Source organism: Phyllostomus hastatus, unplaced genomic scaffold, assembly GCF_019186645.2.
Source record: "Phyllostomus hastatus isolate PE091 unplaced genomic scaffold, TTU_PhHast_1.1 phas_scaffold_501, whole genome shotgun sequence".
NCBI lineage: Eukaryota > Metazoa > Chordata > Mammalia > Chiroptera > Phyllostomidae > Phyllostomus > Phyllostomus hastatus.
Window position 1 is genome coordinate 26,231,954 of NW_025334033.1, and position 15,128 is coordinate 26,247,081.

Here is a 15,128-nt window from a genome sequence, read left to right on the forward strand (position 1 = left end):
GTGTCTTGACAGGGGATCGAACCCACAACTTCTAGGTCCATGGAATGATGCCCCAACCAATTGAGCCACCCAACCAGAGCTCTACATACTAATTTATAGGTTTGGTTTAATAAAAATATATTACTTTCCTTACCTGATTCCACTCCATCTAGCAACAGTGATGTACCAAGTAGGTCTTTTGTCCTATCTGAAATAACTGGAATTGAGGATACCTAGAAAATAATACAAAAAATTTTCTTAACAAACTAATTTAGCAAGATTAAATGTACTTAACACAAATACTGAGAAAGTAATAGAGGATAGAGGGAAATGGAGAGACACATAAACACACAATATACTACTCTTCCATCAAAGCATATTATGCAATCAACTAAATAATGGTTGATTGGAGTTTACTAATTATTAAGACTACTACCTGCAGTTCTAAGGGCAAAACAGTGTACAACTCAAGTAGATGACTGTATTTATCATTCTGTGTCACTTAGTTGCTGCCTATCACAATATAAAGTGCATCTTTATTACAGGTTCCCGGAAAATGGAATAAGCATTAGCTGACTCTCTCAAATTTCATTTCAAAGTGTGAAAATCAAACATTTATTTTAGGTTGTAAAGTTCAACTACAATTAGTAATCTAGAAATTTTAAGTCTAACATATAAGTAAATTTTATACCAATCATTTTATTTTGCAACATTATAAAGATTTCTGTATCTAGTTTTATTTAAAATACATTTCATAAACTTGAAAGATAATTTTCTTTTCATTTGTTTTTGTTCCTTTGACTCCCTAAAACCAACTTGCTACCACCACTCTAATAAAACAGTAGTGAAAATAATAGGCTGCAGTCTTTATTTATTCAATGGCATATGCAGCTCTTTATAGAATCAACAAAATTAAACCTCAAAAGTGCACCAAAAATATAAACAGATCCTAAAAATATTGACAAATAAAACAGTTCACAGAAAACTAAACAAAACTCATCATAAACACAAATGTAAAGAGATCTGGCACTTTATTATAGCCATTTACCTGTCTCTCAGAAGACTGTACAGATGACTTCTGTGGCAAGGGTATACTGTTAAGCAAACATAGCACATCTTTCATCTTCTGGTCAGAAATTCTCACATGCATCAAAGGAAGCCCTCCTGATACTTTAAATCTGAAAATACAATTTGATGATAAGGTTTTTAAGGTTCCATTTCTCTGTATTAGGGAAGGGGAAGAGATTAGAGAAGAGACTACCTAATGAGGTCAAATTTACTTTGGACATGTTTTAATGTAATGACATTAACGCCTCATTTAGTCAATACTGTCAGGGAATAGGAAGTTCTACCTAAGCTGTTTCCAGATCATTTAAATGCATCCTCCTTAAGGAGCCAATCCTTCTTAACTAATTTGTATGAAAATATTTTCAAACACAATTGTCTACTTTTTAAAACCTAAAGCTCTATATACTTCAACATTTCTGGCATCAGAGATTTCTCATTACGAACATCAAAGTGTATTTGCCCCACCACTCTTCATCCCCTTGTCTTGCTTTATTTCCTGTGATAGCACTTATTAGTATCTGATGCATTATGTTTATACTTGTTTATTTTATGTCGACTCTGATTAAAATTTAAACTCCATTGAGGACATCTGTTTTGCTCACAACTGAATCACTATTGTGCTTTCATCAGCTGCTTACTTTTTAGCAGCTACTTCTATTCTGCTTCCCTGTTCAACCTAACTGCCTAGATTTGTTTGTCTCAATAGTTTTGTGGCAGCTGTTCACTGCTCACAAAGCTCTTTCAGGTTGTCATTTTATCTTTGACTTCCTAACTAACTACAGCAAACAGCTGTAGCTGACAGATGCCCAACCACAAACTGAAGAATGATTTTTCTGTACAATGCACAAATCATTAATGTTCACAGAGTCAAATCTGCTGTTCCTACCTAAAGAGATTGAACTTTCTGCAAAAGTACTCTGTAAATTGAAATTTTGAAAATTCTGTTGTAAAATAACCATTTCTTTCTGTTCTTCAGAAATCTAGCTTTTCTTTCTTAAAATTCAGATACTCATACAGCTATATTTCATCTTGTTGATTTTATAATATAAAGTGCATGCATACATTACCTGGCCATTCTAATGTCTTTTTCTACCATCGCCTTGGCCACATCAACATGAATATCCATAGGCTGCAAAATATGCATAGTTGATGGATGCTGAAACCGACACTGTTTCCAGTTTTCCTCTTTAAAAAATTTAAAAATTAATGACTTTTTAATTTATTAAATAATTACTTTTAGATCATCAAATATTCTGTGGGAAATACTCTAACTTATTAAAAATAGTTAATAAGCATATTCAATGAATGCCAACATTTACTTCTTTTAGCATGTAAGTTAAATAACCTATATTTTTTAAATACAAATTGAGAGGAGTTAAAGACTGTGATATAAAAGTAATTCAAATATTTATTTGAAAAATGTTTTTATTATAGCTTTCATTTTAAAGCCAACAGAAAAAACTCAGAAATTTACTGCCTTGATTACAAAATTATAGAGATCAGAGTGGTTGTTGCAGTGAAAAAATAAGAAAAAAAATGACAGAAAAAAAGGCTTCTGTGATTCCTAAGTGCAATTACACTAGTTTAGCACACAATTCTAAAGAAAAACTAAGTTTTACCAAGAAAGTTTTCAGGACAAAAAAGTGTAAAAATTACTTTACTTAAAATAGGAAGGCCCTCAAAACAGACGTTCCAATGACTAACAGGATCCTACACATGATCTTAACTGATGGCAATGACTGAATATCTTTTATCACTTGCAAATCAAGCAATTATTAAGTATATACAACAGAAAAAGCAAATTTAATGGTCTGTGTAGGTTCTTCCCTTTAGCAAATTAATAGGCTTCTAATATAAAAAAAACTAAGTAGAACATTATATATTACATTTTAAATCTCATTACTCCTGATGTAAGTGTATATTCTACAAACAAACATTGTCCTTTCCATTAATGACCTACTACAAAGTGATAAACCCAAGCATACTTAGGAAATACGTACTGCTTCTAGAAACTAAAGAAGTATAGAGAAACAGCCATCTTAACTTAAGCAGTAGAAAATACCAAAGCTTTTGAAAAATAACTTAATTACATTTAGGTTTTAAGACTATATCCATACTTCTCAGAAATAAAGACTAGGCTAATATAGTAAAATATTTAAAAATAAAGGCAGCAAGGGAGAACAACACTGAGACATCCCCGACACACTGGGACAGAGGAACTGAGCCAATAGCAACTTCCATTTTGTGTTCTGGGCAGTTTCACAGTCACATTATCAAAAAAGAAAAAAAAAAAAAAAGCAATGACTATACTTAGATTAAAAAGGTGTCAAGTACCATACCCTGAGAAGAACAGCCAAATCTTTAATCTCTATTTGTAACTGTGACAAGGATTTGCACCAATGGGCTCCTGCTTGATTTGAGTTCAAAACGTCACCGGACCTGATACACATGCACACATATATACATTTACCAAAGCTACTCAACATAATTTCAAGATCCTAAAAACTGAGCCACACATTACCTGCTCTTGCAAAGAGTAGTTGCATACTTTTTATTTCAACATCAAACTTGTCATATGCCTTATCCATTATTTCCTCCAGAGATGAATTAGTAGTTTTCTGCAAACCTTGATCTTTACTGTTAAGCTAACATGGAGGGAAAAAAATCTCAGTATTTTTAACAGAGAAGTACATAAATCAACAACATACTTCAGCTGTGTTTTCTTAAAACCAAACTAAAATGAAAACAGTACCCTTAATAAATTCACATTTTCCTTAGTTTCCTGGTAATTATTTGCAAATATTTTATTACAAATATAATATTTGAGCCTACATGTCTCTTCTGTTTGAGTAAAACATTACTTAGCACATCTGCACAAACAGTTGCACATCTATCTCAAATAATCTGTCTACACGTGCAACTCTTCTTGGCTTTCAGGAGTTACTGACACTTATGACCAGGTCCCCAACTACCTATCCTAAATTCTTCCAGATGAAATAGCAGGTTTTATTCCTTCTTCTCTCCACTACATACCTAGAATAACTAGTCCATTGGAATTCAGCTCCAATCTCTACTTCCTTTACCATCTTCTAAAGAAGCAAGAATTAATTCAGGACTATATATTTTTAAATCTCCATTTTTCCTCAGGGGCTTTGATTTCTATGAGGTTCAATACCCAAACAAAATCTTAAGTTCTCTTACTCTATCTAGTTGCTGGCCATGCTTTAACACACATATATTCATATGTGTATTATTTCATATCATCAAAATATAAAAATTAACAAGTAACACTCTGAAACTAACCTCTGGAAACCTGGGAGTGTTTGAAAACTATCAGTGCTTCTCTCCAATTACAAAAAGACAACAGTAACCCACTACTCAAGGTCAAATCATCTACCATTATAAAAAATTTTAGGGTTTTCTTTTATTTTTTTAATAACCATATAGCATATATAAAATAATCAATCTAAGATAGTCTTGACAAAATACTAAGAAGAAATAAGTCTAAGTTTAAGTAAATCTGAGGGGAAAAAATGAACTATCACACCGCTAGGTACCAAGCAGACCAAAAATGGGTAGACAGAAATGTACTTACCTGAAATGTACCAAAATCTAAAATGAGAAGATCTGACTTTTTATGGTAGAAGCCTGTCTGTGGAACTATTAGATAAGAAGGCTTTAGATTTATCTTTAAATCGAGGACTTTTCGAGTTTCAATAATATGTGTAAGTCCTAAAAAAAGAAAGAAAAGAAAGATAAGGTCAAGATGAAATATATAAGCCTATTATTAACAAGAATATAAATTGAAACATACTAGGATATGTTTCACAAGGATACTTCTCACAGGTTACAGTTTCAATTCAGCATGTGAAGTGAAATTGTATCTGGTCAATGGGAAACAATCAATCATGTCTTCGCACAGTACAGCAAACCCAACATAACTAGTACTGTACCCAGAGGTGGAATAATTCATTATTGCTTTAGTTAAGCAAGCAGATACAGTAATTAGCATCAGTTCAGAGGCAATGCTGTACAAAAGTATGTATCTTATATATCACAGAGTTTCTTAAGAACTGAGACAGAAAGATGTCTTCCATCCCAAGCTCATTCTTGTGTGCAAGTTCTTAAAGGTAATGGCAGAGAGAATCACCTGTACCCCATATTATTCTCTTTCTCAGTCAGTCTAGCTGGTATATTTGACTTTGGGTAAGCCATGTACCCACAATGCAATTCCACTGTAAAACACAGCCTGAATTTAAAACAAAGAAAAAAGCAACCTATACTGTTTTCAATACAATATTTACATTTGAATACACAAAGATTTGAGTATTTAGTTGATGTGCAGGCAGACAGGCAAATTCTTTACCTGTAGCTGTTCTCTCTTTAATTTCTTCCAGCTTCATCAATGTAGCTGATGTTATTTGCTCAAGATCTAATCCCTTATTTGATTGAAAGAATTCAACCACTGCATTAATGGTTTTCTGTAAAGCAATTTAAAATACAAGGATATTTTACACAGTACTTTCTACATTATAAATTTTAAATTTTCAACTTAATTCTAAACCACTGGGCTTTGAACTGAGGAGGTACCTCCAAAAACATTCTGCCCTACTGCATCTCCCTCTATAGTGAAAGTATTTAAATACGTTCTATGGTACCTCTGGTTTTAGCCTCCAATTGGCTAAAATGTGCAACTCCACTTCTTTATATTGAAATTAAATTCCCCTACACTTTGAAGTTTGCAAAGAAATAAGAAAGCTATTGAGCCCTTATTTACATCCAAAACTTGAGTGTAAAAAATTAGACATTTGCAAGATGGAATCGGTACTGGAGACTGGATGTGCAACAATGCGAATGTACCCATGATGTGAACCCACTTCTAAACTATAAAGTAAAAATAAGTTGGGATCTCAACAACAAGGTGGGGCAACTTGCAAGTGATGCAATGAGTAGTGAACCATGCCCATTCTGTTGGCTAGCTTGAGATGAGTTAAGAGTATGAGTAAAAGATGAAGCTATCATTACAGAACGCAAGCCCACACTTTCAACAAAAAGATGTTTTCTTCCAATATAAACAATACATAAAGTTCTTTCAATTACTTCTAAGGCTCTTTGAGTTGGTTCCAAACATTGAGGGGAAAAGGAGAATAAGCAAAAATAAACTTGAATAAAAAGTCAGTATGTAACAATTGGGAGTAGGTGATACAATAAACACAGACTTTTTAAATAATGATTAGATTTTTAAAATTTGACATAAGCATAGATACATATACCTTGCATCAGAAAACAACCTGTAGTATATATAAAAATCAAAATTAAATGATAAACATGTACTGCTTTTAAAATAAAAAAGTGTAAAAGTGTTAGTGAATTTGGCTTCTAAGTAAATAAATATGAAAGAGAAAATATAAAAAAGCCATATGTCGGATATATAAGATGGGTTTAATAAAGAGTCACTTTCTCTCTACACTTACAGCATCATAGATGACCTCCACAGGCTGAGACTGAACAACCAGAGTTTGGTCAGCAGTACTATTCTCTGGGTTGGTTTCAAATTCAATTTTAAGCAAGGATGATGCAGTATCACCAATTGAAGCCACAAGTGATGGTATAGTATCCTGCTGTCTCAGACCTGTTATGTACCAGTGTTCTAATTTTGCTTCCACCCTACAATCCAATGAAGAAATAAAAAGAAGTGATATAAACAAAATCCTTGTAATAAAATGGTTTAAAACACAAATTTTTCTTTAAAAATAAGAGCCTCAACCATGCCCATTACAGAGTTGAAGTCCATACTTCTTAGACTAGCATTCAATAACCCTCACTGTCTGAGGTGGGTTTTTTTTTTCCTTTTTTGGTTTGGTTTTTGTCCTTGTCATCCACATAAACAACCAACTGTAGCCAATTCCAGAACACTGTAGAACTTTCGATCACTGTAGCATGAATACAAACTACACTTAACTCACGAGACTCATATCCCTATTTTGCAACACCCTGAACGCTCCCCTGCTTCTCCTAGTGCTTTCCATTCAGCTAGCTTAAGCACCAGTTCTCCTGGGTGAAGTTTTTCTCTTCCACAACTGAATCTGTGTGACATTAACAATAAGGTATTTAATTTCACAGTACCTTCTCACTTATGAGCTCTCTGATATGCTATACAGATCTTAAATTATTAACTTTTTGAATATCCTCTCTTGTCAACTACAGCATAAACTTCTTAAAAACAGAAAGTTTTGCGCCTATAGCCTTCACAGTATCAAATCTATAAATTAAATAGTACCCAATAAATATGTATAAAGGAAAGAACAGTATAGAATAAATGATGAGCTCATCATGTAATTCTATAACAAAACAAACTCAAATATAAAATGACTAATCTTGACAAACACACACAAAAAAAAATTAGAGAAAGACTACTATTAACCAGTCTTTAAAACTAAATAACACTACATTTGGAGGGCCTAAAGCCATACAAAAAATAAAATTTGAAATAACTTTTTAAAAACTTACTTAAGTGCTTGTGCTCCTGGTCGCTGAGATACTTTGGTCCCAAGGCCAATTATCTGAATTTTTAGTATTTCTGGGATATTTTTGTTTTCTCTTATTGTAACAGAAGTGCTTAGTAATTTCAGTGTCATTATATGAGCAACATACTAAACAAAAGAATTAATAAAAATTGTTAAAGTTTAAGTAATGATTCCTTTAATTAGTAATTCACTTATTTAAATTTGTTGAATGACAGTGGTCTATGAAAATCAGAGGTTTCTGTATCAATATGCTCACTATAAAAAAGTAACATTGGAAAACTCAATGCAAATTGCTTGCTCAAATAGGACATTTACAAAATTTAAAACTAATTTTTCTTAAAGATAATAAAAATGCAACTTGATAAAATATTTTGTGGCATAAAGATTTAATTCAGAAGATTTTACTAAAGCAAACTAATTCAGATCAATTCTTGGGCTCAAAAACTGGACAACATAAAAAGAACAATTGCTTGATGGCTTTGGAGAGTTAATAAGACATTTAAAAAAATCCTGGCCCCAAAATTGGTAAGTCAAGACTAGAGGTAAAGCAGAGAACCAGGGAGGTGATTCTCATCAAACCACACAGGAAGATAGCAAGAGGAGAAGTAAGAATAAAGTATCTACAAAATAGAATAACTAACAAAATGTCAATAGTAAGCCCTTAGCTCTAATAACCACTTTAAATGTGAATGGTTTCAATTCTCCAGTCAAAACACACAGAGTGGAGAATGAATTAAAAAAATAAGATCAAACATTATGCTGCCTATAAGAGACTCACTTGAACTTTTAGGCCAAACATAGACTGAGAGTGAATGGATGGAAAATATATTACAAACAAGCATAATCAAAATAAAACAAAACAAAACAAAACGAAGGTAGCTACACTCACAACAGAAAAAAAAGACTTTAAGTTAAAAACAGTCCAAAGAGACAAAGAAAATCATTATATAATGACAGAGGGGTCCATCCATCAAGTACATATGCAATAACAATTATAAATATTTATGTTCCCATTGGAGCACTTAATGTAGGCTAACAGAACTAAACCACACACCAGAATAAACTGAAAATGGATGAAAGACTTGAATGTAAGACTTGAGACCATAAAAATTGTAGAAGAAGACATAGGCAGTAAAATATTGGTCATTTCTCCTAGCAATATTTTTTCTGATGTATCTCCTCAGGCAAGGGAAACAAGAGAAAAAAGTAAATGATGGGGACTACATCAAACTAAAACATTTTGCACAGTAAAGGAAACCAACAAAATGTAAAGATAACCCATTGAATGGAAGAACATATTTGTCCATCATACATGTGACAAAGGGTTAATATGCAAAAATTACAAAGAACTTCTAAAACTCAATACCAAAATAATAACACAATTTAAAAAATGGGCAAAGGACCTGAATGTACACTTCTCCAAAGAGGACACACCAATAGCCAACAGACATGAAAACATGTTCAGTGTCACTAATCAACAGAGAAATGCAAATTAAAACCACAATGAGATATGTCACACTTGTCAAAATGACTGTCATCAATAAATCAACAAACAAAAAGTGTTGGTGAGGATGTAGAGAAAAGAGAACTCGCGTGTACTTTTAGTGGGAATACAGATTGATGCAGTCACTGTGGAAAACAGTATGGAGTTTTCTCAAAAAATTAAAAATGGAACTGTCTATGACTGAGCAATTCCATTTCTAGGAATACATCCGAAGACACCCAAAACACTTGAAAGAAAATATGCACTCCTATGTTCACTGCAGTGTTATTTACAACAGCCAACATTTGGAAGCAGACCAATTGCCCATCAGCAGATGAGAGGATTAAAAAAAGCTGTGGCACATTTGCACAATAAAACACTACTCAGCTGCATAAAAAAAAAAAAGAAGGAAATCTTACCTTTGCAACAGCGTGGATGAACCTGGAGAGTTTTATGCTAAGTGAAATAAGCCAGTCAGATAAAGACAAATACTGTATGATTTCACTTGTATGTGAAATCTAATGAATAAAATAGGCTAACAAACAAATAGAAACAGATTCATAAATACAGAGAACAGACTGATAGCTGTTAGGGGGAGGGGGTTGGAGGACTGGGTGAAACAGGTGAAAGGATTAAGGAAAGAACAAACTCATAGACACAGACCGCAGTATGGTGATTAACAGAGGGAAAGGGGTGGGGGAGGAGGTAGAAGAGGGTAAAGGGGAGATAAATGGTGATGCAAGGAGACTTGACTTTGGGTAGTGAACACACAACAGAATTTATAGATGATGTATTCTAGGACTGTACACCTGAAACCTATGTAATTTTATTAACCAATGTCATGGCAATAAATTCAATAAAATTTTTTTAAATTAAAAAAAGGAAAAATAAACAGCAATATAGTATTAGTTGGGGACTTCAATAGCCCACTCTCAACAACAGATAGGTCAACTAGACAGAGAATCAGTAAGTAAACAGTGGATTTGAACAATGCTATATGCCAAGAAACTTAATAGACATACAAAGAACATTCCATCCTATAGTAGCAGAAAAAACATTCTTCTCAAATTCACACAAAATACTTTCTAGAACATATCCCATATTAGGCCAACAAACAAATCTCAAAAATTTCAAAATGATATAAATTATATAGAGTATCTTTTCCAACCACAATGGAATGAAATTAGAAATCAATTAATAGGAGGAAAGCTACAAAATTCACAAGAACATGGAAATTAAACAACACACTCCCAAACAACCAATGGATCAAAGAAGAAACCTACAGAAAAAAAAACATCAGGATACCAAAAAATATGAAAATGCAACATACCAAAAACTTATGGGATGCAGCAAAAGAAGTTCTAAAAGGGAAATTTATAGGAATAAATGCCTACATCAAGGAAAAATAAGATCTCAAACGATCTACCTTATACCTCAAAAAACTAGAAAAGAACAAACTGACATTAGAAGAAAATGTCTGAAGTTAGAGGAAAACAGGAAATGGTACAGATTAGAGCAGAAATAAATTGAGAATAGAAAAACATTAGAAAAAAATTAACCTAACCAAAAGTTGGTTCTTTGAAAAGACAAAATTGATAAACTTTCAGCTAGACTAAACAAGATAAAAAGAGAGAAAACACATATACATACAATTTAAAAATGAAAGAGGAGACATTACAACTGAAACTACAAGAGAGGGTCAGCCCTTCCACTATGGCCACCATTGAGGAACAGCAGCCATGGCTCTCTGCTACCCCATGGCTGTGGGCCTCAACAACAGCCACAAAATGACAAAGAATGTGAGCAAGCCGAGGCACAGCCACTGCCACAGGCACCTCAACAAGCACACCAAGTTCATGTGGGACATGATCCAAGAGGTGTGTGGCTTTGCCCCCTATGAGTGGGGCACCACAGAGCTAGCTGCTCAAGGTCTCTAAAGACAAGAGGGCCCTGAAATTCATCAAGAAAAAGGTGGGAACATATATCCGGGCCAAGAGGAAGAGAGAGGAGCTGAACAATGTCCTCACAGCCATGAGGAAGGCAGCAGCCAAGGATTGAGCCCCATCCCCTCTATGCAATAAAACCTGTTTAGAAAAAAAAGAAGAAACTAAGAGACTATTGTGAAAAACTATCCCTCAACAAATTGGACAACCTAGAAAGAATGGATAAATTGTAGATACATATACTCTACCAAGACTGAATCATGAAGAAATAGAAAATCTGAACAGACTAATGATAATGAATAAGGAGATTCAACAAGTAATGAAAAACCTCCCAACAACAAAAAAAAAGCCCACAGAGATGCATTCACTGGTATGTTCTACCATACATTTAAAGAATTTATTCTCATCCTTCTCATGCTCTTCCATAAAATTGTTACTGGAGGGAAAACTCCCAAATTCATTTTACAAGGCCAGCATTACCTTAATACCAAAGCCAGAAAAGAACACTGGCAGAAACAAAAACTATGGACCAACATCACTGATAAATATATATGCAAAAATTCTCATTTGCTAGCAAAATACTAGCAAACTGAATTCAAAAGCACATTAAAAGGATCACACCATAATCAAGTGGGATTCATCTCTGGGATGCAAGGATGAAAATCTGTAAATGTGACACATCACATAAATAGAATGAAAGATAAAAAGCACATGATCACTTCAATAGATGAAGAAAAGGCATTTGACAAAATATAGCATTCATTCATAATAAAAATTCTCTCAATAAGCTGAGTATAGAAGAATTGTACATCAACATAATAACTTCCATATCTGACAAGTCCACAACTAACATCATATACTCAATGGAGAAAGGTTGAAAGCTTTGCCTCTAAGATTAGCAACAAAACAAGGCTGCACACTCTCACTACTTCTATTCAATATAGCAATGGAAGTTCTAACTAGAGCAATAAGGCACCCAAATAAATTCAATAAAAAATAAAAAAAGCCCTAGCCAGATGGCTCAGTTGTTTGAAGCATCGTCTCATGCACCAAAAGTTAGAAGGTTCAATTTCTGGTCAGGGCACACATCTAGGTTGCAGTTCAAGCCCCAGGTGGGGCACATAAAGGAGGCAACCAATCAATCAATGTCTCTCTCTCACATCAATGTTTCTCTCTTTTCTCCTTCTCTCTCCCTCCCTAATCAATAAACATATCCTTAGGTAAGGATTAAAAAAAAGAAAAAGAAAATACTGTTGAAAATGTTAAGTACTGTCATCCTGACATTCAGCAAATAAACAGGAGAAAAAGAAGTAAAAACATCTCTGCTTGTAGATGGTATCATCTTATATGCAGAAAATACTACACTCCACCAAAAAAATGTTAGAACTAATAAACACATTCAGTAAGGTTACAAAATACAAAATCAAAACACAAAAATCAGTTGTGTTTCTATACACTAAAAATGAATTATCTGAAAAATGAAGAAAACAATTCATTTACAATAACATCAAAAATAATAAAATACTCAGGAATAAATTTAACCAAGGAAGTGAAAAATGTATACATTGAAAACTGTAAAGCAGGAGTATCAAACTCATTTTCACTGGGGGCCACATCAGCCTCGTGGTTGCCTTCAAAGGGCCGAATGTCATTTTAGGACTGTATGAATGTAACTGCTCCTTAACTAGGGGCAAAGAGTTCGGCGCTGTTGCCAGGCAGAAACAAGGCGCCGGGCTGCATAAAACAAGGTGGTGGGCCGGATTCGGCCCATGGGCCTTGTGTTTGCCACCTATGCTATAAAACAATCATGAAAAAGTTGAGGGAGATATAAAAATGGGAAGTTACAGATTGAAAGAATTAATATTGTTAAATGTCAATTCTACCCAAAGTAATCTATAGGTTCAATGCAATCCCTATCAAGAATCCAATGGTATTTTTTACAAAAATAGAAAAAACAATCCTAAAATTTGTATGGAACCACAAAAGACCCCAAATAGCCAAATAGCCAAAGCAATCTTGAGAAAGAATAACAAACCTAGAAACATCACACTTCTTGATTTCTAACTATATTACAAAGCTATAGTACTCAAAACAAATAGTCCTGGAATAAAAAACAGATACACAGACCAATGAAACAATCAAGAACCCAGAAGCAAACATATACATATACAGTCAATTAATATTTGATAAGGGAGCTAAGAATACTCATGAAGAAAAGATCTTCAGTAAGTGGTTCTAAAAGAACTAGATATTAAACTGGACCATTATTTCACACCACTCACAAAAACTGATTTGATAATACAAGTTACCACAAGATAGTACAATAAAATGAAACAAAATACCTCTTTGACAACCTAAATAATTACCTGCTTGGGTAAAGTTAGGTTGTGGCTGCTCTCACTATAACCAATAGCTGTGAAAAGCTTATCTTTTTCTTCTGCAGTCATAAAGTCATCAATAGCTACAAAGAAAACACAATATTTTAAGAAATCAATTGCTTCAGTTTTACATATACAATAAAAAAATTAAACCAAACTAACAAGTACCCTAAAATCAATAGAAACTAATGCTAAAACAAAGCAGCCAAATAATTTCTTCTAACATACTACTTTGACTAGTTAAAACAAACACCACATCTTTGCTTTTTAACATCAAAAAATGCTTAACAAAGCAGCCAAATAATTTCTTCTAACATACTACTTTGACTAGTTAAAACAAACACCACATCTTTGCTTTTTTTTGATGTAAAAAAGCAAAGAGACACAATACAAGAGAATTCAGGTCTCCTATAAGAATTTTAGAATTCCCTAGGTATTTTAAAAATTAAGTGAAACTTCTAATTAATTATCCATGTAAAAAGTAACAATTAGGAATTCTAAATATGGTGATTTCTGAATTTCAACTTTTTAAATCTCAAATAACTTTTCTTGAAAAAAAAATAAGTTTTGTTTCAATTTGATAAACACAAAAATGTGCCAGCCTGATGTATCTGCTTATATATCCACTGCACTGAGCTTTTATTTCAAAAGAATTATGAAATAAAATTCAACCGGCTAAAATACAATTTATATAGCTTTGTCTTATCAGTGTATAATCAATGACTTGACTTGGAACTTACTTTCAGGAATCAAAGATTCTTCATCTTGTTTCTTAGATTCCTTCTTACCCCAAAACCCACTAAACCAGCCTCCACGTTTCTCGCCTGTGTCAGTAGGCTTTTTCCTTAATTTCTGCCCAGACCGAATCACCTAAAAGATTAAAATTAAAAAGTTAAAAGTAAACTTCCTCTTCATTTTCAGTTGTAGTGAGGTAAGAACAATGGCTAACTTTTTTAAACACTACATTACGTTAAAAATAGTCAAGAAAGAGTTCCTTCTGAAACGATGCTCAACATGTGATTAATGTAATCTATTAACTTACTTTTCATACTTACTAATAGCACATTGTTGCATTTTGTTAAGAATATAGCCAAGGGTTCAAAACATTAAATTTTTCTGAGCAATCTGTCTCCCAAAATTTTTTAAAGATTTTATTTACTGTTTAGAGAGCAGGAAGGGAGGGAGAAAGAAACATTAATGGGAAGGAGAAACATCTCAATCAGTTGCCTCTGGTACATGCCGACTGGGACTGAACCTACAACCTAGGCATGTGCCCTGACCAGGAATAGAACCTGCAACCTTTTACTTTGCGAAATGACTCCCAACTAACTGAGCCACAGTGGCCCGGGCTCTTCCAAATTTTTAAGTTAAGGAGCCATTAGGACAGCATATTTCTGACCAATATTATCTTCCAAATATTTAAGTTAAAGGGCCATTATGGATGAAAGAATAATGCTTCCACAGTCACATTCCAATCCATTCCAATTTCAGAATTCACTTACATTCCTGGCTTGCTAACTATGGCTATGGTGGGGATAAATTATAAATAAAAACAGAAAGTCCTCGAATTTTATTTCATCCTGTTTTCTCAAAAACTCCTGGTTTTATTTTCTGCTGCTCCTTGTCTCTGCCTACTTCTCAGGGAAATATAGATGAAGAACCAAAAAGTAAAAACAGAAGGATAAAGATAATAAAAGGGTAAGTCATCTAGACTCTATCTTAATAATTTCCCAACTCGAATTTTTTTTAG

General features: G+C 33.4%; 2 protein-coding genes across 3 annotated transcripts in view; one reads left to right on the forward strand and one right to left on the reverse strand.

Moving 5' to 3' along the window:
• Positions 1 to 15,128, reverse strand: part of VPS13C (vacuolar protein sorting 13 homolog C) — a 174,463-nt gene that overhangs the window by 109,687 nt on the left and 49,648 nt on the right. For both annotated transcript variants that reach the window (XM_045823143.1, XM_045823142.1), the window contains 10 exons: positions 14,119 to 14,248; positions 13,367 to 13,461; positions 7,558 to 7,700; positions 6,522 to 6,714; positions 5,414 to 5,528; positions 4,643 to 4,779; positions 3,569 to 3,692; positions 2,115 to 2,232; positions 1,028 to 1,157; positions 134 to 212 (listed from right to left, as the gene is read on the reverse strand). In XM_045823143.1, coding sequence (XP_045679099.1) covers positions 134 to 212; positions 1,028 to 1,157; positions 2,115 to 2,232; positions 3,569 to 3,692; positions 4,643 to 4,779; positions 5,414 to 5,528; positions 6,522 to 6,714; positions 7,558 to 7,700; positions 13,367 to 13,461; positions 14,119 to 14,248 — 1,264 coding nt within the window. The remainder of the gene's footprint in view (positions 1 to 133; positions 213 to 1,027; positions 1,158 to 2,114; positions 2,233 to 3,568; positions 3,693 to 4,642; positions 4,780 to 5,413; positions 5,529 to 6,521; positions 6,715 to 7,557; positions 7,701 to 13,366; positions 13,462 to 14,118; positions 14,249 to 15,128) is intronic.
• LOC123808480 (60S ribosomal protein L36-like) lies at positions 10,797 to 11,115 on the forward strand. Its single transcript, XM_045823144.1, is given in 2 exon segments — positions 10,797 to 10,973; positions 10,975 to 11,115. Coding segments are annotated over 2 exon segments (318 nt in total).